General features: G+C 37.7%; 1 protein-coding gene across 1 annotated transcript in view; it reads right to left on the bottom strand.

Moving 5' to 3' along the window:
• Positions 1-2,498: 2,498 nt before the first annotated feature.
• LOC134754259 (transcription factor GATA-6-like) overlaps positions 2,499-24,248 on the bottom strand; it is a 38,884-nt gene continuing 17,134 nt past the window's right edge. Inside the window, exons 5-7 of the mRNA XM_063690465.1 lie at positions 7,103-7,234; positions 3,132-3,274; positions 2,499-2,596 (exon numbers count right to left, since the gene is read on the bottom strand). Coding sequence (XP_063546535.1) covers positions 3,149-3,274; positions 7,103-7,234 — 258 coding nt within the window. The 3' untranslated portion in view covers positions 2,499-2,596; positions 3,132-3,148. The remainder of the gene's footprint in view (positions 2,597-3,131; positions 3,275-7,102; positions 7,235-24,248) is intronic.

The following is a 24,248-nucleotide window of genomic DNA, read 5'->3' as shown; positions in this document are numbered from 1 at the left end:
AATGTTTTTTTTTTTCAATTTTACCACCTAAGGACACAAATTATCACACACTGAAATAGAGCATAAGCAAGCCACAACCTTGAGATATCGTAAGACAGATACAAATAGAAGCAAGAGTTATGCAAATAAAATATGGAATACCTACATCTCGGTAGCGAACATAAAGGTCTAGTAACGTAAGATATAATTGTGGGTAGGTATATATAGCCTGTTTACTGGAAGTTTTGAAACGAGAGAAGAAAAACAACATTTGCGTATGACACCCTTACTCTAGTAAGTAGGAACAGGTACCAATTAGTAAACGCCAAGGCACTGTTTTTGTGGTTATAATTCCAAGGAAGGTTTGGAGGTATATCCCATCGTGATTTACATGCACGCCCGGTTGGTTTGATTAGATTAAGTACCCATAGTAAACATTTAACTTACTTCAGGTACCGCGAATTTAAAAGTCAATTTCTTTTTATGGAATATTCCCAGACGGAACGGGCGATATCGCTGCCATTTTCTAAACGCTTCATTGATAAAATGAGTGACGGAGTTGAACGTTTTAATCACAACAGCAATGCGGCAAAGTCAGCAGCTTAATATTGTCTTCGGTTACCGCGATAGTTACTCATGAAATAAAACTATGAAAACGGATTATATCGCGTATATTGAATTTATAATACATCCCGACGTTTCGAACTCTTTACAGCGTTCGTGGTCAACGGGTGACTGAGGAAAAATTACAAAGTGCAAAAATACCCACATACTAAAATAATGAACAATCATAGACTACAAACTTTAAGGCTGGTTGTACATGCAAAATCGGTTCATAAGGCTAGTTATACACTACAATTATTTTCAAGTAAAGATATATATATATACGCGATAAATAAAAAAAATATTATCCTTGAGGCAAGCTGAGAATTTGTCTGATACTTCTCCTATCATATCCTAACTCAGCACTGCAGGTCTGGCTGCAGGGTAGCGGGGCTTAAACAACCCTTATATTTTTTTATACTTTTAAAGGTTTGGGTAAAGTTAAGTATCTGAATAGGCATAAAAAATGTAAGCCAGAACATTTGGTCGGGTTTTAACCTTGCCAGGCGATCTAGAAAGTAAGTAAGTATGGCACTTACTGGCACGCAAAATTAAGTTTGTCTACTATACAAATTGTATGCATCACAAAGTTATTTTTGCACGCAAAATTAAAAAAAAAGTGTATGCGTTAGAAAGTTATTTTTGCATGCAAAATTAAGTTTGTCTACTATACAAATTGTATACATGAGAAAGTTATTTTTGCACGCAAAATTAAGTTGGTCTACTACACAAAGTGTATGCATTACAGTATTACAGTTATTTTTTTCGATAAATTAAGTTTGTCTCCTTTACAAAGTGTATGCATTACAAAGTTATTTTTGTAGTGCAGTAAATTAAAGACGTGGCCCCGTAAACAACATGCCAATCGCTAACGCTCCGTAGCGAACGAAACTGCCACTGTCACACTAATATGCAAGAGTGATAGAGAGACAAAGCGATTTGATGGCGAAGCGATAGCCTTGGCTAGGCTAGGTTAGACTAGGTAGGATGTACAATGTGATTGTAACTATGAAGATGGTGTTTATTTATGATATGTGTATCGGTATGAGGACATTTCTATTACAAATTGTGTTAGATTTCGGAATTTTTATAACCTATTTCTACTTAATATAAAAAAAAATCATTTGAGCATTCCCAAAATTCAATACAAATTGTCCGTTTTGTTTCGGTCACACCTAGAAGATTGTAATGAAAACGTAACCAAAGGGACCAAAAAGTTGGGGATATTTTTTCTCAGTAAAAATGTAACAATCTCGTGATTCTGAGTAGAAATAAAATAATATAAAAATTCCATTTTAATTTTTTTATTGGATTGGCTTGACTTTTAATTAAATTGACCATTTTTGTTGAATTTCCTAGTCAATAATAATAATCTTAATGTTAACAATACAAGTTGTTGTGTTGTTTTTAAATTATAAGGCTCATCTGGTTTTGTCCTAGCCCTAAGTATTAAGCTCCTAGGCAATTAATTTGCATGTTAGTTTGTCATGTAATTGTGTTACGCTGTAACATTATTTCTTATTAGGTATGTAAGTTACTAACACATATGAGGGTTATATTATGCCTGAAATAAATGATTATTTAATTTAATTACTTAAATCTTTACAAATAAAACGAATGCCTAAAGAGAAATAATGTTTAATAGGGATTCCGTTCTAGTCATTAACAGCATTCCACTACACCAAATTATAATTTTGAAAGAAAACGAGTGAGACCGACCAAAACAGGCCCATTGGTAAAGCGTGCTGAAAGCGAACGTATCTAAGTACGTAAGTACTATCGTGGTCAAAATAGTCCCTGAGCCTGAATTTATTGGTATTATTCAAGCAATTGCTGGTCTATCTAGCTATGCGTTGAGTGATGTGGCTGTACCAAGCCGTGAGTTGATGAGGAAGGGTAGGTACTTACATGTCGGGGTGATGGCGCGCCGAAGGGAGCAGCAGCAGCCCCGCGCCGCCTCCGCCCTCCACCGCCGCGTACAGCGGAGGCAGCACCTTGTGCGTGTGTGCCTCCACTGCGGACCACCACACACCACAGTTAGCTTTACAACTAGCCGTGCACGAAAACTGATCGCGGACAAAATAACATATAAATGTGTACCTACAAAACACTGTGATGATTAAACATGTTTGGTGGCCAATTTATGTTTTAATTTTTATAAAATACGAGCTTTTAAATACTTAAACGGTAGAAATCTATGTAAAGGTAAAACACTGATTATTTCTTCATGGATATTGGCAAGCTGTTTGTCAATTAATTCAATGTTTCAGATAAAAAAATACGTATGATCAAATCAAAGTTAGTTCAATCAATATTCACTCACTTAACGTTATCATTATCACCTCAACCGTAATGCGTGCACGGTAAGTGGTAAATATTTCGCTTGTATTCCATTTACATGCTTATTCATCTGCTAAAATATTGGAAAATAGGTAATGATTTTGGGTATTATGTAACGCAATTTTTTGAAACACTTGGCGGCACCACCCTCATTTCAGCAAGCATTTGGTATACCAATAAATAACAAACAAGATGCGACATATTCACACCTCTGACAGGCGCGGTACTAGCGCCACGTACCAGGGAGCGCGCCGGAGCCGGGCCGCGGCACGCCGTGTGCGCCGCTCATACTCTTCGGCTTGCGCTTGCGCGTTTGGATCCCGTCCTTCTTCATACTTAGCGGCCGGTTCACCTGAAAAGTATTTCAACATCTCGTAATACTTCTTTAAATAACGAACAACTGATGACGGATGGCTTTGTTCATCTACACTAAAATGTTAATATAACGGAAGCATTGCTTTTAATAGGCTACATGACAGGTTTTTATTAATGGTATCAGTCGATCAGGTTTTTTTTTTGAGGATCAAATGTCTATTTTAGACCCATTGCATTAAGAGCCCATCAACGTGCTCACTAGCGCCACTGCTAAATAATTGTGATTATTTAAATTTAACGATAGATATTTAAAAAAAGGGCCGCTACGTACTGTATTTTGTATTTAAGTACCTTTTGATTACATTATAATAGTTTTTACGTTGCTGGATTCGTTAGTCTATGCATCCAAAGTTAAAACGGCCGTTTTTGTTTTGATTTCATAGATCGAGGAATCCAGCAACATAAAAACTAGTTTGATGTATTCAAAAGGTAATTACAATTATTTAACAGTGGCGCTAGTGAGCACGTTGATGGGCTCTTACAGCAATAAAATACAATACAGCAATACAAAAAAATCTAAATCTGACATCGTACTCTAGTTACTCAGGAAACGCGCCCAAACAAAATGGTTATTCATCGTGACGATCACTGAGAAGCCTTCTTGAAATATGGAGCAAAAAGCAAATTGCGAATTTAGCGGTAAGGTGTGCGATTTTTAAAACCGGAGGCTGGGGTTCAAACTATTGCTCTTAGCAAGAAGTTTTTCGAAATTTACGTACGAAAAATCATTAGGCATTATAACCAAATGGTAGCGTCATTACCATTTGCCACGATCTGGTCGAATGTTTGGTGGCCGACTACAGGCAAAATGCTGTGCATTGCAAAACTGTAGCTGAACTCACTGAATTATGGCGCGAGCTTACAAAAGTTTTTCCACCCCGGAACAATATGTGATAACAACACTGTGTGTGACACTTTGCGTAATTAATTTACATTTGCCTAGAAATGACCAATTTGTAATGCTGCACAGGTTTTTTTGACGCAAGTCTTAGATATGCGCCTTCATTAGTACAACTGCCATTCCCAGACGGGGGAACTCCTCATAATCTGCCGCCACGCGGTCCTATCATCCTTTAAACAAGCGTATCTACATGCGAAGAGATAATTGATAAAAGATTATTTATCTCATTATGAATATTCGTGGACGTGCGATGATAATTCTCTATCAGTCGGTAGCCCCGGCCGTTTTATCTCGCGAGATTAGATGACACCCTGTGTTTTGTTTTTTTTTTACACAAACCAATATTTGCCGAGGAGTTCCCTGATAACTGCGACTGCACTGGGTTACGATTAGATACCTGCTGCGTGCGTATCGTGCCGTAATCAATACACCGGTCCACGCGCGCAATCCTATCTAGCGCTCATCCTGTGTGTGCTAATCTGTTTTTAATTCTAGTGATCTCTATATATTTACGCGACATGTCAATTTAAGTATTGCAGCTATTGGCCATATTCATTTTTTATTGTGATTGGAGACAGAACTTGCCTTATCTGGGTTTGCTCAGATTTGTCCTAGTTTGGTGTCCCGTCCCGTCCATGGACCGCCCGGGAGAGATTTTTCAAACTTTTTATGTCAGAGTTATCCCTACAATCTTATTTTTCATTGAAACTCGGGGGTTTATTAAATAACCGCCATTCAATGAATGTCATTATTACCGAAATCCGTACTCCCTACAACTTAGAATAGTAGATTTGTTAACCAAGGGTTGAAAGGCACCCATTACTGTCAAGGTAGTTGGCGAGATAGTCTGAGACGAAATGGTCACCCGAGTTAAACACTCTATTTTTCATATCGAATGCGAGGAAACCAAACAAGCTAAAGCAATTTTGCTAAATCAGTAATTAAAGTACCTAATAGACCTACGGCCATGATTTTTTTCTTAGGACTTACTTGCAATCGGACGCTTTACATGTGTGAAGATAAATAACCCCTAGCGAAAAACATTTAGATTGCATTATTTACGAAAACACACATATTTTACAAACTGCAGTAATTTTAAAATGATTTGTTCATTATAGTATGGAAATCAGCGGGATTGCCTCTTACTTTTTAATTTTTTACTTTTTCGTTATAAAACTCCCAATAGTCAATGGCATCCTACTCATTTAGCCAATATAAGAATTTTACGGAAATTAAATGTTAAATAACAATTTAATAAAAAAAATAAGGAAGAATTATTTTATACTTTATTTTATTTTCATGAATATAGTGCTAAATTACTTTAAAACGCCATTTGGCGGTTCCCTGAGCCAGAAGGTGAAAAATCTGCTTATATGATCATGTTTTTCTAAGAGGCGTTGATATTCGTAGACGTGGAAAAAATATAAAGTTAGTTCTTGACTATATTATCATTAATAACATAGCTTTCGATACACGAATTATGACACTTCGCTCGATACAATTAATTCTCCAAGTAACCTCTAACTCGGACTTTTAATCAAACTTTACTCGGTTCTTTATTATGTGAAAAAAAAAACAATCTTTAATTAAATAGTAGTTTCATAGCTTTCGAATTTCGATATTCTAAGGTAACGTTTTTAAAATGAATAAAAATCGACAAAATTCGATGAAAATTGACACGCATGATCTTTCCCGTTCTTTCTTGCGAAATGTGACAGTAACAGCGGCAAACCGATGGAACGGCCTTAATATCGTACAAACGTTTAAATGTGTCTGTATAAGATTCTGCCTTTGCTCATTTACACAAGTGTAAGATTAAAAAAATATATTTTTGGTGTATTCCTTTTGGTTCCCGCCTTATGAAATGGAGTAAATACAATTCAACAAAAAAAATCAAGAATAATTTATTTTAACAATTTACTTACATCATTTTTGATAAAAAAAAAGATTCAATGCGGGATTAGTAAAATTAAAACAATTACCAATTGTTCCCGGCGGGGAAAAAAATACACTAATTTTCCATTTTGTTTCTACCCACTCTACCCAGTTGCTCGTGGGACGGGGACGCAAAGGAATACACCACTTTTCTGCACTAGAGCAGAAACGTATCACTTTCTGCGTACTTTTTAGAAAAACAACGACACACTTTCAGAGCATGAGATATGAAAAACGATATTTATGCCGATCTTAAGAAAAAGTACATGTCCGCCATTTTGATTTCTAAAATGCTCACAATTTTGAAATCCGCAGTATCTGCACCCTCTATAACCTAGAAAACGGTACCCATGACGACTTGTACAAAAAAGTAGGTACATGTCCGATATCTTGGATTTAAAATGGTAATTATTTTCAAAGTTCGCTCCCCTGAGTAACTACAAAATGAATCCATGATGAATTTTACGAAATAGTATCAAGAAAAGCACCTGCATTTCAGCCATAATTTTTCAACCAGTTTTTCGTGATATTTCCGATATTTAATAGCTATTTTGCTAATCGGGGCAGAGACGATTCTAACAAACCTGAAATCATTAAAATCGGTCCCGCCATTCTTAAATTAAAAATGATGATGAACTAACTCAACTTTTTTATATTTATAGAAGATAAAAGAAGATAGAAGACAGGCAATAGCAGCAACATGCTAGAGGTAAACTTTACGAACACCACTGACACGCAGAATACATTTTAGAATTTTGAATTTGACGAATCCCAACCAAACGCACTGTTCTTGTTCAACTCCGAACGAAGGCAACGCAAAAGGAAAAGTAGTACGCGGCAGATGCAGATACATAGGCTACGACTAATTAACGTAGTACCGTAAGAGCATTGAAAACAAAACACAGTTATACGATATAGCAGTACATACCTATATATAGCAAATAGTTTATGTAATGTGTTTTGACTCACGTTGTGCAGCTTGTAGTAAAGCCCGCAAGCGTTGCAGACGGGCTCGCCGTTGTTGTTGCGCCGCCACAACGTGGTGTTGGACGTTCGGCAGTTCGCACAAGTCACTCCCACGCGTCGGTTGCCGTTCGTTGGCTGATGATTTAAAAAAAAAAAAATTTTTCACTACATCAACTCGTTACACATCAAAAAGTTGTATTATTTATATCCACTAGAATGGCAAAGTAATCATGTGTGTACTTTTAAGTGATGATTTTGAACATTGAGGTAATATGTACACACTAGAGGCAGACTCTCGAAGAAAATGTTTCCGCACCACAATGAAGTGCACGCACTTCATTGCTACTGGCTAGCTGCGCTTATTCTTTAGCTTAGTGACAGACGTCAAACGCAAAAAATGGCGAACACCTCGCGGACACAATTTGTTCTCGACAGCTAGTCTACGTCTGTACATATATGTCAGTGATTTTCAATGATAAATATTTAATAACGTCCATTTGAATTTGATTTGTAATGTTTTACGATTAGTATTTTCCACGCGTTAGAGTGCTGAAACATTTTAAGTTTCACTTGGGAGCAAAGTTTTTCAGTTTAAAAACCAAACAGCGCGCGAATCCGAGCGAAGGAAGCGAGCGTGCTGCGACAGTGGCCGGCGAGTGCCAGAACCGACTTTATGTAATTTATAATATTAACAAAAAAAATCGGTTATGTGTATCCTTTAGTCAAAACTATAATAGTTTCTTTGGCTGAAAAACCCCAGTTAACACTAGTTTTCACCGAGGCCTTACGGAAAACTAGTATTAAGACGATACTCGCTGTTTTGGCCTTGAGCGTCTCAGCGTCTCTGTACCCGCACCCCGCTCACTGCGATCGTACGTGAATTTCGTCTCGCGGCAGTCGCGGCACCACAACGAGGTTCAAAGAATAAGGTACAGCCCAGAGGCGCGCGGCATTTGGCGCTATACCTCGTATTTGTGTATCTTTTGCAGATATTTTGTTGTTTGAGTATGAGTAGATCATGTGTTTAGTGGAGGTCGTAAATTATAATAAAAATATATACCCTTATGCATTATACTTTACAAGCGTCAATTAGTTAATTTGTGTTTTATCTGTTTCTCACAAATAAATACCTAAGTCAAATCGACAGATTAAGATTTATAGCTAAAGCTTGGTATGTACTAAATTGAGGCGTACAGTGCGTTTATTTTATACAGTATTTTTTTAATCCGTAATAAATAAATATAAATAATGCCATTCATATTTAACTTATAAAATTAAAGTACCTACTACATACATATACTACTACAAATGTGTTATTTTTCGAAGTTCGAAGTTTTCTCAAACATTACGTGGGAATATTATCATTATATTACAAGCGCGCCATAACCAAATCAGCGCTTTGCAGTTATTTTTTTTAGTGGTTAACGGCTGTGGACGTCAGCTGCCGCTCCGTTGATGGGTTGAGGAATGGCAACCACCGAAACACGCAAAAAAAATTGTCATTGCCTCCCGCTTGATACTGTGTCAGATGATAGTTTAGATGCTATTGTGAATAAAAAAATGGTCAGCCGGTTGTTTCTCCGTGGACCGTCAGCTGGTCACATGAACATGTAAAAAAAAAAATCTTTTCAGTCATCGCATCCCATTTCATACTTTGTCAGATGGTAGTTTAGATGATATTGTTAATAAAATAAATCGTCGGCCGGTTGTATCGCGGTGGAAAGACCGTCAGCTATTTAAACATTATTGTTAGTTTAAAAATCATTTTAATTGATTTAGCCGTTAAGTAAAAATAACTAAAGTTAGCCGCAAAATGGCCCATTTTATTATTTTTATTACGGTAAAACTATAAATACCAGGTAAAAAAATTAAATGTTAATTGTTGAACAATAAATGAATATTCATATATATTTTTTTCATAATTTTTTGTTTACCCATTTAGAAGACATAATAAACCAAGTTGACCCAATGAAATAATTATTGATTTTTAGTAAAAAACTATTTTTTATAAAAAATCTAAAGCGATAACATATGTTTTTTTTGTACTCAATTTTAGGAAGACTAAATAAGCTTTGAAATGATACTAAATAACATGATAGCTTTCCTATAAAAATGCTGAGTATAAGTAATTCAGTCTCCGATGAGTAACTTTTGAATTACTCAACTTTCCGTGAAACAATACGTTATGTTCATGATTTTTTTGTAGCGAACTTAGACACTGAAGTACTAAAATATAGTCATATAATAGTCTGATACACTTATTATGTTTAAATAAAATTACAGGACGTTAAAAATGGCCTGAGTGGCTTCGAGAAAAGGATGATACGGCCGTGCCTCTTTGGATTATCGCTCCGTCTGTGACGGGCTTAATAGTAAGTTTTTCCGTAAATAAAAATACGATAAGCCCTTTTGCTTTTTCTTAATCGATTAAAATTAAAAAACTTCAAAAACAAAATGTTTTAACAGGTACTATACATGCATACAACGTTATAGTTAATAGGTAGCGTTTGTTAAATCAATTATTTATTGTTTCGAGATGGAATGGAATATTATTCAAAACGTACCACTTGAATGACATTATAATATCTCTTAGATTTTATTTATTTATTTCAAATTAAGTTTTCTCAAACATACGTATATTATATATTATATATATACGGATATTATCATTACATTCGTAATAATAGACCGCGAAACAACGTGTTGCGCTTGCTAATGCGCGGTACAACCAAATCAGCGCTCTGCAGTTATTTATGATGTTGTTTAACACATGCGTGTAAGCAGAGCGTCAGTGGTGTCCGCCTAGGGACACAGTTTTGAAGATCGATATCACTACGAGAAGATTAAATTAAATATAGCACAAAATGAAAACGTTATTTTATTTTTCCATACAAGACATATACGAGACATTGACAGAATTATTCTTTCGAGAGTGTGAGTTTAAACACAAGTAAATAGTTTGAATAACTAACAACTATAAAAACTCCTTTAACACTTTCCCTTATTAAACACTATTCCAAGGGCATGACAAAGGAAAGAGAATCTTGGCCGCGGTAGTCCTTTGGTTAAAATATCAGCTGGCTGATCTGCAGTGCCAATTCTCTTAACTTCCATTGTACCTTCAGCAACTTGCTCTCGAACGTAGAAATGTCGAATACGAATGTGCTTTGTTCGCTTGTGAAACTCTGGGTTATGTGCCAAGCGAACTGCTGCTTCGTTGTCAACATATAGTGCAGGAATATGTTCGAGTTCAGTTAACTCCTGCATTATTCTAGTCAGCCAAACCAGCTCCGTGGCTGCTTGACTGGCTGCTACCAGCTCGGCTTCGGTAGTAGAGATAGCAACCGACGCTTGTCGTTGACTGAGACAAGATATTACACCTCCTGCATAGCGACAAGCCACGCCTGTAGTAGATCGGCAGGTCTCTCGATCGCCTCCATGGTCAGCATCGCTGAATGCTTCGAGTATTCCTGGTTTATGCTGGCCATACCTAATTCCATAGGCAGACGTTCCTTTGATGTAACGCAAAATCCTTTTTACACCAAGCCAGTCTTCCTTGGAGAGGGATTCTAATTTTCGGGAGGCAACACCCACTGCAAATGCAATGTCAGGACTTGTTCCGACCATTAAATATGCTAGAGCACCGACGGCTTCTCTGTACGGATACTTCATGGTTCCGGATTCGACTTTCCCTGGTTGAATAGTCGTAGCTTTCGTTTCGATGGGTGTTGTGACAGGGTTGCATTCTGTCATCCCAAAACGCTCCAGTATTTTCTTTGCATAGGCTTCTTGATTAATGAAGACAGAGCCATTTTTTTCTTTTTCGATTTGTAGCCCCAGGTAATACGATGCGGGCTTCGTCGTGATCTTCAAATGTTTCCGTAAATCATTAAGAAACGATTGCGCTAAGTTTTCATCACTTGCAGCTACTAATCCGTCATCAACGTACAACGTGATCAATACCTTTTTGCCATCTGTTTCTTTACTGTATAGACAACAGTCAGCCTCGCATTGCTTAAAGCCCATATCAAGTAAAATGCTTTCAAAACATGAGTTCCAACATCTTGGAGTCTGTCTTAAGCCGTATAGACTTCGGTTAAGTTTCCACACCTTAGGCGTTCCGTCGCTAAAGCCTTCGGGTTGTTGCATGTATATTTCCTCTTCAAGCTTTCCGTTGAGGAACGCAGTAGCAACATCAAATTGTTCTAAATGCATGTTCTCTTGAGCGCTGACACTCAATAATGCCCTGACGGTCGCTAGGCGTGTGACAGGACTTTAGTCTGATCGTAGTCGATTCCTTTTCTTTGTCTGTAGCCCTTCACAACTAGCCGTGCTTTGTATTTGTCGATTGAGCCGTCTGGGTTCCTTTTTGTTCGCAGGACCCATTTACAAGGAAGCGCTTTTCTCCCTTTCGGTAGATCACATGCCGTCCACACGTTGAGATCCTTCAGTGACTGCATTTCACTGTGCATCGCTTTTTGCCATTCTTCACTGTCACTACGATCCATGGCATCAGCAAAATTCGACGGGTACGTCTCTGTAATACATACGTAGTCATTATGTCTTTCAGGTCGTCGTATTTCGTTGCGATTGCGCAAATCGTAGCGCGGCGGTTCGGCCTCATAGTCGACTGCTTCAGAATCATCGTGATGCGGTTCGAGTTCGGGTACATGTACTTGGTTCTCTTGGACTGGTACAGGTTCATGTACTTGGTCTTCTTGGACAGGTTCGGGTTCCAAATTTTCTCCCTCAAGGCCTAGTTCATGATCTCTAGAGAAAGCATCTTCAGCATCTTCAAAGTCTCCCTCGGGTTCGTCTGGTAATGGATTATGATGTGCTTCGGGAAGTGGAACCGGTTCCTCGTTGATGTTGGAGTTACCCATCGGCAGTCGTATTATGTACTCCCTCGTATTTGTGTCGTTGTTTACACAAGCTGGGTGAACATCATTGTTAGGAAGCGGTCTTTCGTCGAAAGTGACATCACGTGAACGGACGAGCTTGTTACTTTTTCCGTCAGCAATCCATACCCGGTAGCCATCTTCATCGTAGCCGACAAGTCGTCCTTTTATGGCTTTAATGTTCATTTTCTTCCGTCTCTGCTTTGGAACGTGGACGTAAGCATTGCATCCTATGATACGCAGATGTTTGACGGTCGGTTTTTTTCCAGTCCAAAGTTCGTACGGTGACTTGTCTTTGCTGTTTGTCGGACCTGTTCTATTGAGAATGTACGCGGCCGTATTTATCAGTTCTGCCCAAAGTTCTTGCGGCATAGGTTCGTGCGCGTACATCATGGATCTCGCTGTTTCAACCAAGGTGCGATTTTCACGTTCGCTTACACCGTTCTGCTCTGGTGTGTAAGGCATTACCAGTCGTTGTTGAATTCCATGGGAGTCTAGTATATCTCGAATGGACTTGTTGTCAAATTCACCACCGTTGTCGCTGAGCAGGCATTTTACGGCATGTCCTTTATTCTTGGTCTGAGCTAGCATTAAGGCGAGCTTATCCTTAACCTCTGACTTGCATCTTAGGAAGTATACCATACGATAGCCTGTGTAGTCGTCTTTGAACAACACGTAGTACTGGAATTTTGAAAAGCTTGGTTGAAATGGACCGCAAACGTCGGTATGTACGAGCTCTCCTGGCACGGTAGCTCGGGTCCTCGTACCGAATTTAAATCTGTGAGCTTTCCCGTATATGCAGCTTTCGCACAACTCCTTATCAAGAGGAAGATCTATGTCCAGTTCGCTTTTAACTGTAGCTTTCACGTGCCTCTTGTTTTGGTGTGCGAACCTCTCGTGGTATAGTTGCACAGTATTGGACGTTGCAAAGACTTCAGCGTTCTCAGGATGTACAACTTTTACTTCTAATTTGTACAATCCACCTTCTTTCTCACGTCTTCCTATTAAGCACGCTTCTCCGTTGACATAGACGGTGCATTATTTTGTCGTCGATATGAATTTGCTGTTCGGAATTCTGTCGTGGAGTGCTAGTACCGAGAATAAATTCTTGGCAATGGCTGGAATGTACCAAACATCTTGAAGGGTTGCTCGTTGTAGCTTCCCTCTTACATTTGCTTCGATAATTACTGAACCTTTGCCCTTAACACGAATCGATTTGCCATCAGCCGTTGTTACAGTATGTACATTGTCAAAGCATTTGAAGGTTTGTAATAAATCAGCCCGGTTTGTCACGTGGCTCGTGGCGCCGTTATCCACGTACCGACGATCATGTTTGCAGATTTAGAGGAAGAAGGTGTTGCTTGCAGATTACTGCTTTTCGGGGGCTTGCCGTCTTTGATCCACTTCTGACAGTTTCTCACTCGAGTTTCTCGCCGATAGCTTGGCAGTAGTTGCATTTCAACTTTCTGTCCCTCTTCTCTGCAGTAGACGTAGTACCGGAATTTGAAACGAAAGCTTCCTGTTGAAGTACGTTGTTACTCTGAAGAGCTCGTTCAAATGCACATAAATGGCTTGTAAGGCTTTCGATAGTTCGTTCAGATTTAGGCAATAACAGCCAGCTGCTTCTGAAGGAAAAGTAGGTCTCGTCAAGCGTATCGAGAATCTTGCAAAGGAGTAGCAGTTCTGGAAGCTTACTAGTTTTGTCCTTACTTATCTCCTGATTGAGCTGCGTCCAAATATTTTTCAATTTTTAACCGACTTCAATTTCATAGAAGGAGGAGGTTCTGTATTCGGTTGTGGCTATTTTTTTTTTTTATGTATGTTCACCGATTATTCCGAGACCCGTAGTCCGATTTGAGTAATTCTTTTTTTGTTCGAAAGGAGCTACTTCCAAGTTGGTCCCATATTAATCTGGTTCTGATCTGATGATGGGATCCCTGAGGAATTGAGGGAACTCCTCAATTTTTAAAGGCACATGTATGGTGATTTGGGTGTTTTCATAAGCAACTTGAGCATTTTATCTCGAAAACGACCAATTTGATGAATTGCACCTGATGATGATGATTGTTTTGATGATAGTGATGATGATTTTTTTAATGTAGGATGTTCAGCGATTACTCCGAGACCCGTGGTCCGACTTGAACAATTCTTTTTTTGTTTGAAAGGAACTACCTCCAAGGTGGTCCCACATTAATCTGGTGCTGTTCTGATAATGAGATCCATGAAGAATTGAGGGAACTCCTCAATTTTTAAAGGCACATGTATGGTGATTTGGTCGTTTTCTTAAGCATCTTGAGCATTTTTTCTCGAAAACCACCAATTTGATAAAGTGGAGCTGATGATGATGATTGTTTTGATGATAATGATTTCAGCGATTACTCCGGCACCCATGATCCGATTTGAGTTATTCTTTTTCTGTTTGAAAGAAGTTACCTCTCCAAGGTGTTTTCGTAATATTTTTGGTTTTGATCTGATGATGGAATCCGTGAGGAATTGAGGGAACTCCTCAATTTTTAAAGGCACGTGTATGGTAATTTCGGTGTTTTCTAAAGTAACTCAAGCATTTCCTCCCCAAAACCACCAATTTGATGTAGTGCAACTGTAGCCTAACCACGAGTTTGACACTAAATATTCTTCGTAACTTACTCTGTACACTAATATGCTAGTACGAGCGAGATGCATAAACAGTAAGTTACGCACACGATAGCGAATATATCAATGTCAAACTCGTGGTAAGGCTACTGATAACTTCCCTCGTATGTGTATTATGATTTTTGATGTAGGTAGTGTTGGAAACAACCAAAGAGACTGAGAAGTGAGGGTATTAGTGTTTGGGGGGTTTGAGGTTGGGGGTTGAGGGGAGGTGAGTTGATGGGTCGGGGACTGTGGGGTTGGGAGTTAAGGGATTGGGGGTTAGGGTTAGGAGTTAAGGGGTCTGGGGTTAGGGGTCGGGGAATGGCGGTTGAAGGGTTGGTGGTTTAGGGTCGAGGGGTTCAGTGATAAGGGGTTGATGTGCTGTGAGGTTGAGTGATCGCCGGGTTTGAGGGATTGGGTCAGTGGCGGGGCGGAGAATGGATTTAGTGACAGGAATGATTTCCCAGACGGACTCGAAGAAAATTCTGATTATTTAATAAAGTTTACGAATTTACAGTTAAACATCATTATGTTTTTCATTCATGCGTCACGCTCTTAACAATGTCTTAAAACTAAAAAGGGAAAAATAAAAACTTTTATAAAAAAAAAGATAAACCGACTTCAAAAAGGATGAAATAAAATATTATCCTTTTTAGGGTTCCGTGTTTAAGTATATGCGTTACCAACTGATATTTTTGAAGTCGGTGCCAAGCCAAGTACTCCAAGTAGTAACAATACCAGTCAAAAATAATCAGCTTTATGTCTATAAATCCCATTACAACTGTACAAATATTATAAACGTAAAAGCAATTATGTCTGCCTCTTTGTTACCTTTTCATGGCTAAACAACTGAACCGCTTTAGCTGAAATTTTGCATGAAGGTTCCTTAAATTGTTTTATATTTTGAAATGTAGTCCTCGGGATAAGCGACAGAAAATAACTCAGTTCCAATCCCACACTTGCGTGCTACTTTAACTTTAACTGTTCAAGAATTAGTAAGAATGCTCTTTAAAAAAATACGACAAAACGTATTAGATTTACACTAACGTGCCGACAAGCATGGTACGAACTGCGCCAAGAAGGTTCAACCGTGTGTTCTGTTCTGAGGTGTACAGAAAGTTCGTTTATTGTCGTCGTGTACGCTGCGTCTTACATAGGCGAACACTCGCGAACGCGAAGCGAAGCGACGCGGCACGGCGCGGCCGGCCCAAGGCGTTCGCGTTCGCAACGAGATCGCCCACATAGGACACTTCTATATCTATGTATCTTTATCGAATTGCACCAAAATCACTATGAATATATGGTTAAAAATTTGGCTTGGCACCGACTTCAAAAATATCAGTTGGTAACGCATATACTTAAACACGGAACCCTAAAAAGGATAATATTTTATTTCATCCTTTTTCGAAGTCGGTTTATCTTTTTTTTTATAAAAGTTTTTTGACATGTGTGTAGCTATGTCATCTGCCGGATCTTTTCTAAAGCCAAAGAAGCTCATACATAGATTGTAGGAATTGTCTTCGTCCGTGCCGTCGAACAGTCTATGTAGCTCAAGCCATACGTCTCTTGCATTCGTGTACCTCATGACCTTTCGAAGTGTCTCTTCTTTCATCTTTTACAAAACGCTCTAGTTCTGTCTTGTACGTAGACACTGCAACTGTATCTGTTGGACTTTCGGGTTCTGTGGGTTTTTGGAACGAGCCTTCCACTATTTCCAGCGCGTGCGGAACGGTTCTTAGCAGACTGATGGCTTTATATTTCCAAGTATCCCAATTTGATTTCCCTTCCAACAACCCAATTTGTATTTTAGCGATATTCTCTATTTTAGTAGGTGGGACCGATAACCTGATGTTGTTTAACACATGCGTGTAAGCAGAGCGTCAGTGGTGTCCGCCTAGGGACACAGTTTTGAAGATCGATATCACTACGAGAAGATTAAATTAAATATAGCACAAAATGAAAACGTTATTTTATTTTTCAATACAAGACATGTACGAGACATTGACAGAATTATTCTTTCGAGAGTGTGAGTTTATAAACACAAGTAAATAGTTTGAATAACTAACAATTATAAAAACTCCTTTAACAATTTATTCTTTGGCCACAATAACTCCGATATTATAGCACTTCGGCTATGCACAAGCGAACATAGTCCAAGGAAGGCACGGAGCGACGAGCGACACAGCCTCCTCGTCTCAAAGCGACTCAACATTTTTGTTAGTTTAAAAATAATTTTAATCGATTAAGCCGTTTTGTAGATATAAGCAAAGTTAGCCGCAAAACGGCCTGTCGTATTATTATTTTTTCGGTAAAACTATAAATTTCAGGAAAAAAGTCAAACGTTACAATTGTTGTGCATAGAGTGAAGATGCATATTTTTTTTCCTAATTTTTTGTTAACCCATTTAGAAGATATAAGCTCTAGAAAGTAACAGTTTTTGGCCAAAAACTAGTGAAACTACCCAGTATATGGGAGTACAGGGTGGACGTCATGACACCAATAACGGCATTAACCCAAAAAATCCACTACGTATTAATAACGACGGGTAAAATAATTATTAAATCAGAATAGGTCTTTAGTATTATAATTAAGTTAATGACTTTCTGGAATAAAATTTTCATTACAAACTTTTTGTATACAGAGCTACTGGTAGAAGAGCCGGCAGTAAAGTTTCGAACCAACGTGATACCGCGATGAGATGCACAATGGTTTCCCATAAAACTGATGCTAAGTCCGAATTTGATAGTCTGCCACGGCGGAACTAGCCGAAAGTACAAAAAAAATAGCCACTTCCGGTGCGAAAAAGGGGGGGTCATTTAACCCATCTGATACTGCAATAAAAGCTATGGCATCAGTTAGAAATTTACTGGTAGATACAGAAAAGCGAAATCTGCCAGTATGATTCCTGCCGGAAGTGCTTGGCATACGCTCTCAAAGGTGACCATCGGGACCCCTAAATTAACCCATCTGATACCAGCACGAAACCAATTCCAGTCGGTAGATATGAACCTTCTCTTCAGGAATATATAAGTCTGCCAGGGCGCTTTCAGCCGAAACACCTTGACATACGAGATTATGTGAGCAACATCCGTGGAACCCGTATTTTGGAATTGTACAGATTACAGACATTTTAATTATTGCAGGCTTATGATTTATTACCTAATGCTTATATTTGTATATTTTTATGCCATTAATAACATATATTTCAAATTTATTAATATACACAATATAATTTGGGCATTAATTTAATACCTGCTTACGGCTTTGTACTTCTTTGTTTGCCTTATAAAGGTGCTAACAAATTAGCTACCGATATCTTTACAGTTGATAGTACTCGGCTCCTGAAGTATATGTAAGTATGAAACATTATAGGTTTTATGATGTTATTTTGAGAAAATTGGAAAACAAATTTGCTTTGTAAAAAAAACTCTGTTAATGAGATAATTAAATGAGACCTCATTGAACAGATTCTAAAACCTCTTTTAAATATAAAACTTAACTGGCCACTTCACGCTGATAAATCAAATGACACGTTGACAATGACATTTAAGACAAACAAGCAGTTAAATACATGATGATTATTTTTTAGATAGAATTATAGTTTATTTATTTTGTTCGGTAAATAAAATAAAAATTATGAGAAACTTTCTTAATTTCTATTAAAAGTTAATTGTTCTAGTGTAAAGTACCAACCATCTCGTAAAATTTCTGTAGCTAATTTGTTAGCACCTTATATTTAATAATACAATAATTTCAAATTACAATATCCTTTATTTACCAAAATGAACAAAATTATTATTATTACATACTTATTGTAAACGGGTGTAAAAAGACAGGATTTTCAACGTCAAGGACGATTTTTACAAATAATCCAAATATGAACATTTTAAATCATTTTTAGGGTTCCGTACCCAAAGGGTAAAAACGGGACCGTATTACTAAGACTCCAATAGATTATATTCTGTTTTTTATTCCGTAATCCGTAGACTAAAATGACATTTCATGTGGTACTAAGAAATGTCATGTCTTACATATGAAACGTCATTTTAGTCTACGGAATAAAAAAACAGACCTTAGTTATCTCAATTTGTAGTGTTATAAAACAACACCCTGAATGTTAAACTACGTCAGTTTTGCGTCAACGTCAAGAAATGTAGGGGAGAGGTGGGCATGACGGGATACTTAATGTTTCAAGTCCAATAAAACTGAAAATGCTATTTTTTTTAAGTTTTTGTTATTTTTATTTTTATCTTTGGTAATCAGTCTTTCATAATCAACACTTACTAGGAACTCTCTAGTTAGATAATTAAATTAAAAATAAATTAAAATGGCCAAAAGTGCCTTCCCTCCATCTTGCCCCCCAAGTATGGTAAGATGGGGAACCCCTACGGGACAAGATAAGAATAATTCATATAAATATTATATTTAGGGCCTAAACAAAACTAAAATTTTTGGCTTTTGAGTCCATCTTCTCACGAACTGTTTTACTTTAATTTCTTAAGTCGTCTGAGAGACAGAAAATGTGTTTACAGCTAACATGTACCCCATCTTCCCTTGTTAATTTTATTGTTTGTTGGGTTAATTTTATTGTTTGTAAAAATTGACATACTGTAAAAGTGCCCCTGTGGCCTATTTGCTGAATAAATGTTTGATGTTGATGTTGAAGAATAAATAAATTCAAATCCGCAATTCTTCATCAGTTTATCACTTTAAAACTACGGCCGTCAAGATGTACCCCATCTTGCCCCATGTGCCTAATGAAATTCGAAAGTTTTTTGTAAAATAAACCGTACTTGAAACCAAACAAGTCCTTAGCTGTTGGCGTGATTGCTGGGCCATAGGAATAAATTAACAGTATATATGTGCTGGTGATAATAAGGAAACAAACGCAAACCAAATAAAACACAAAAACCGGCCAAGTGCGAGTCGGACTCGCGCACGTAAGGTTCCGTACCATAATACCATTACGCAAAAAATGACAAAAAAGTCACGTTTGTTGTATGGGAACCCCACTTAAATATTTATTTTATTGTTTTTAGAATCATTTATTCATCAATTGTGCATTACAGGTAATGAATACAGGTGTTATAAACAATTAGTTTTAGTTTGTTATAACGGCAACAGAAATACATCATCTGTGAAAATTTCATCTGTCTAGCTATCACGGTTGATGAGATACAGCCTGGTGACAGACGGACAGACAGACAGACAGAAAGCGGAGTCTTAGTTATAGGGTCCCGTTTTTACCCTTTGGGTACGGAACCCTAAAAATAACAAGGAATATGGCAAAAACAGTTTTTTTGCAAATAAATAATTAACGACACCATTTGCCTAGCCGGTCACTGTGCGAACTGATTGCTATGATGGCGACGCATCGTCATGCGTTAACGGGATTCTGATGGTTGGTCAGTCGTGTCGCCATATAAAGCCGCTACCCCGTCTCGTCTTGCCCCTCTCTCCCCTACATAAGATAGTGATTAGATACACCAAATAGGTGAAAAAACGCCTCAAGCGTAAAAGAAACCACCAAAAATCATTTTATGTCGCATTACAAGCCTGATTTAGCTATGAATACTAATACCCCCTTATTCGTAAAACTTTACGAGCCTGAATTAGTTAAATTATGTTTTATCCTTTTCTTACAAATACATAAGTCAAAATGACAGACAAAGACAAACGATTCATATAGCTAATTCAATGACTATTAATCATATTAATCACATTATTTAATTTATTTTAACTTAATTTATTATAAATATGTGTTATTAATAACGTAATAATATACAAATATAAGCATAGAGTAATAAATTAATAAGCCTGCAATATTTGAAATGTCCGTAATATGTACAATTCCAAAATACGGGTTATACGGGTACCACGGATGTTGCACCACATAATCTCGTATGTTAAGGTGTTTCGGCTGAAAGCGCCCTGGCAGACTTATATATTCCTGAAGAGAAGGTTCATATCTACCGACTGGAATTGGTTTTATGCTGGTATCAGATGGGTTAATTTAGGGGTCCTGATGGTCACCTTTGAGAGCGTATGCCAAGCACTTCCGGCAGGAATCATACTGGCAGATTTCGCTTTTCTGTATCTACCAGTAAATTTCTAACTGATGCCATAGCTTTTATTGCAGTATCAGATGGGTTAAATGACCCCCCCTTTTTCGCACCGGAAGTGGCTATTTTTTTGTACTTTCGGCTAGTTCCGCCGTGGCAGACTATCAAATTCGGACTTAGCATCAGTTTTATGGGAAACCATTGTGCATCTCATCGCGGTATCACGTTGGTTCGAAACTTTACTGCCGGCTCTCCAACCATACAGGCCTCGCCACGATAATAACAACTGACAACTGACACCGAGCGGTGTATGATGTTCAATTAACATACACCGCGCATCATTCATCTTGTAACTTAGAAGATGGCGACGAGCAATACATTTTCGTGAGCTTAATAAACTATCTTTTATTTAACACAAATCTGATATTTCATATAAAACATGGTGTCAGGTGAAAACAGAGAATAACAAGAAGAAAAATAAAGTGGTAAATATATAAGTCTTTGTGAAGAAAATAAAACCTTTGTGGACCAGACAGAATGGAGAATGAGACGCCCGTATTAACCCTGGGGTTGCACTTGCAGCCTCCTAAAGGATACAAAATTGAAGATGCGGAGGCTTGGAAAAAATATAAACAATTATTCAATTTATACATACAGGCCACGGAGTTGGAACAGGAGACAGATGAGAAAAAGGTGGCCATTTTCTTATCCTGCGAGGGAGAAGATATTTTAGAGATTTACAATGGTATGAGTGGCAATTCTACATTAAAATGGGTTGAGTTGCTTGAAAAGTTTGACGAACATTTTAACAACAAAACTAACACCGTCGTGAACAGCTACAGATTTTATAATTTACGACAAGAGCCAGATGAACCGGTGGAACGATTTGTTTTAAGATTAAAAAATGCTGCTAAAACAAGCAACTTTAAAGAAGAAGATAGAATGGTAAGAGACATGCTGGTGATAGGTGTAAGAGAAGCAAGTATTAAAGAGAGATTGCTGTGAGAAAAAGAACTGAGTTTAGACACTGCAGTGGAATTGTGCAAGGCTGCTGAGTAAAGCAAGAAAAATGTAAAAGAGCTGGAAGAAAAAGTACAGTCAGTAAATATGGTAAAAGAAAGTTTTCGTTACAGAAAAGATATAAAGAAACCGATTCATTACAGTTGCAGTTATTGTGGTAAGAAACATAAGCCAAGAAAATGTCCTGCGTATGGGAGAAGATGTACTGTGTGCAACATTTATAACCATTATGCAGAAATGTGTAGATTTAAAAAGAAGGAAGAGAACCAGCAGCGACAACAAAGAAACACAAAAAACAAAGTTGATGGCATCAGGGAATCGACTAAGGACAACGACTGCAGTTCGGATGACTTTGTAGTAGACTCTGTAAGTAGTTCGGATAGGTTACAATGGTATGCAGTAATAAATGTTGAAGGAGTAGATATAAAATTCAAACTAGATTCTGGCGCGGACTGTAGTACTTTATCACTGGAAATGTTTGAAAGATTAAAATTAGACAAATGTAAACTCGGGGAACCCCGTGTTGGTTGTTTATAACGAGGAAAAAATTAAAACTGTAGGATGTGTTAATTTAACCTGTACTGTTAGGGGAAAAAAGGGCAGCATAAGATTTACTGTTGTGGATATGCCTGTTAAACCAATCTTAGGCTTGCCTGATTGTGTCAATTTCAATTTAATAAAAAGAGTAGATGACGTAGTCTCAGAAGAAAAGAATAAACTTATAAAATTAAATAATGATGTGTTCACTGGGCTAGGCAATATAGGTACATATTCAATAAAGCTGAAAGAGAATTCAGAGCCAGTAGTCAAGCCTATTAGAAGAGTTCCACAGACTATAAAGGAAAAGCTTAAAGAGACTTTAAATAATTATGAAAGTCGAGGAATAATTGAAAAAGTAGAAGGACCTACGGCATGGTGCAATATATTTATTTATTATTTTAAAAATAGTTGTACAGCATAACAGTATGAAATATACAAAGTCACTGCAAAACTACAAACAAATTAAAAATAAAAACAGGTAAACTAATAATATTATTATACAATAAGCACATTCAAACTGTTGAAGGACGCTCATCCATCTTCTCACAGAACCTCAACAATTCCTCTCGCACTTCGCTCCACCTGCCAGCAAATAAATCACACTCGGGCGCTGATGCTAAGAGCGCATTCAGGAGGGGTAAAGGGCGAACAAGTGGGGATTTTCTGCGAGACACGGTTCGCGATATCGAGCCTACAAGTAGACCACGGTCCTGAGGCCGGAAGTTGACTCTGGTCGGCATAGGGACAAAAAGACGCAGTAATTGCGCCACCAGTTCGGCACAATCCGATTCACCTCGCAAGACGCAACAGGCTGTCGTAAGGAGCTTAAAATTTCGTCTTACCTCCAAAGAGTTCAGGCCTAAAGAACCCAGCAAGTATTTGGTTGGGTATAAAAACGGGTAATACCCGAATATTTTTTTATATAAGAATAGGAGAAATACTTTTTGTACCCTCTCCAAAAGCAAGACGTAGGATACCTCATGAGGATTCCAAACGATGGCAGCTGACTCGAGCTTTCTTCTGACTAGAGATGTGTATAGAAGCTTTATAGTACCCGAGTCCTGGAAATCTCTCGCGTTCCTAATAACAAACCCTAATAATAATCTTGTCATTGTAGAAAAACCAGATAAGTCACTTAGGTTGTGCTTAGACCCCAAAGAGTTGAACAAAGCCATTCTTCGAGAAAATTATCAAATTCCTTCACCTGAAGATATATATATAATTCACTTGCAGGTAAAAGTGTCTTCACAGTACTAGACATGAAGGACGGGTTTTTTCAAGTGAGTTTGGAGGATGATCAAAAACTCTGCACCTTCGGTACTCCCTTCGGAAGGTATTTTTTCAAGAGAATGCCATTTGGCATTTCTTCGGCTCCAGAAGTAATGCAAAGAATAAATACAGCCTTATTTAGTGATATACAAGGGGTAAATGTGTATTATCATGACATAATTGTTGCGGGGGACAGCTTGGCAGACCATGATGGAATTTTGTGTTAGGTGATAGATAGGGCAAGAAAGTTCAATGTAAAATTTAATTCAAACAAAGTTCAATATAGAAGTGATTTTGTTAAATATGTAGGGTTGTTAGTATCAAAATCAGGAATTAAACCTGATCCGGAACATTTAAAGGCTATTGTGGACTCGAATAGGCCAAAAAATGTTAAAGAACTACAATTTTTTTAGGTATGTGCAATTATTTAAGTAAGTTTATACCACAATACTCCAAAACAACTGAAAAACTTAGGGATCTATTAAAAAAAGATGTATTGTGGGATTGGGGCACAGCACAAAGTCAAGCTTTTGAAGAAATAAAAATAAACCTTGGATATTTTAAAGAAAGACGGGTTAGTAACTCTACAAACAGACAGCTCAAAAAGTGGCATGGGAGCTTGTCTACTTCAAAATAGCAAACCAATATCTTTTTATTCAAGGTGCTATACAGATTGTCAACAAATATGGGCTCCCATCGAAAAAGAACTCTTTGCAGTTTGTCTTG

The sequence above is a fragment of the Cydia strobilella genome, chromosome Z, assembly GCF_947568885.1.
Source record: "Cydia strobilella chromosome Z, ilCydStro3.1, whole genome shotgun sequence".
NCBI lineage: Eukaryota > Metazoa > Arthropoda > Insecta > Lepidoptera > Tortricidae > Cydia > Cydia strobilella.
This window is presented reverse-complemented; position numbering and strand designations above follow the sequence as displayed.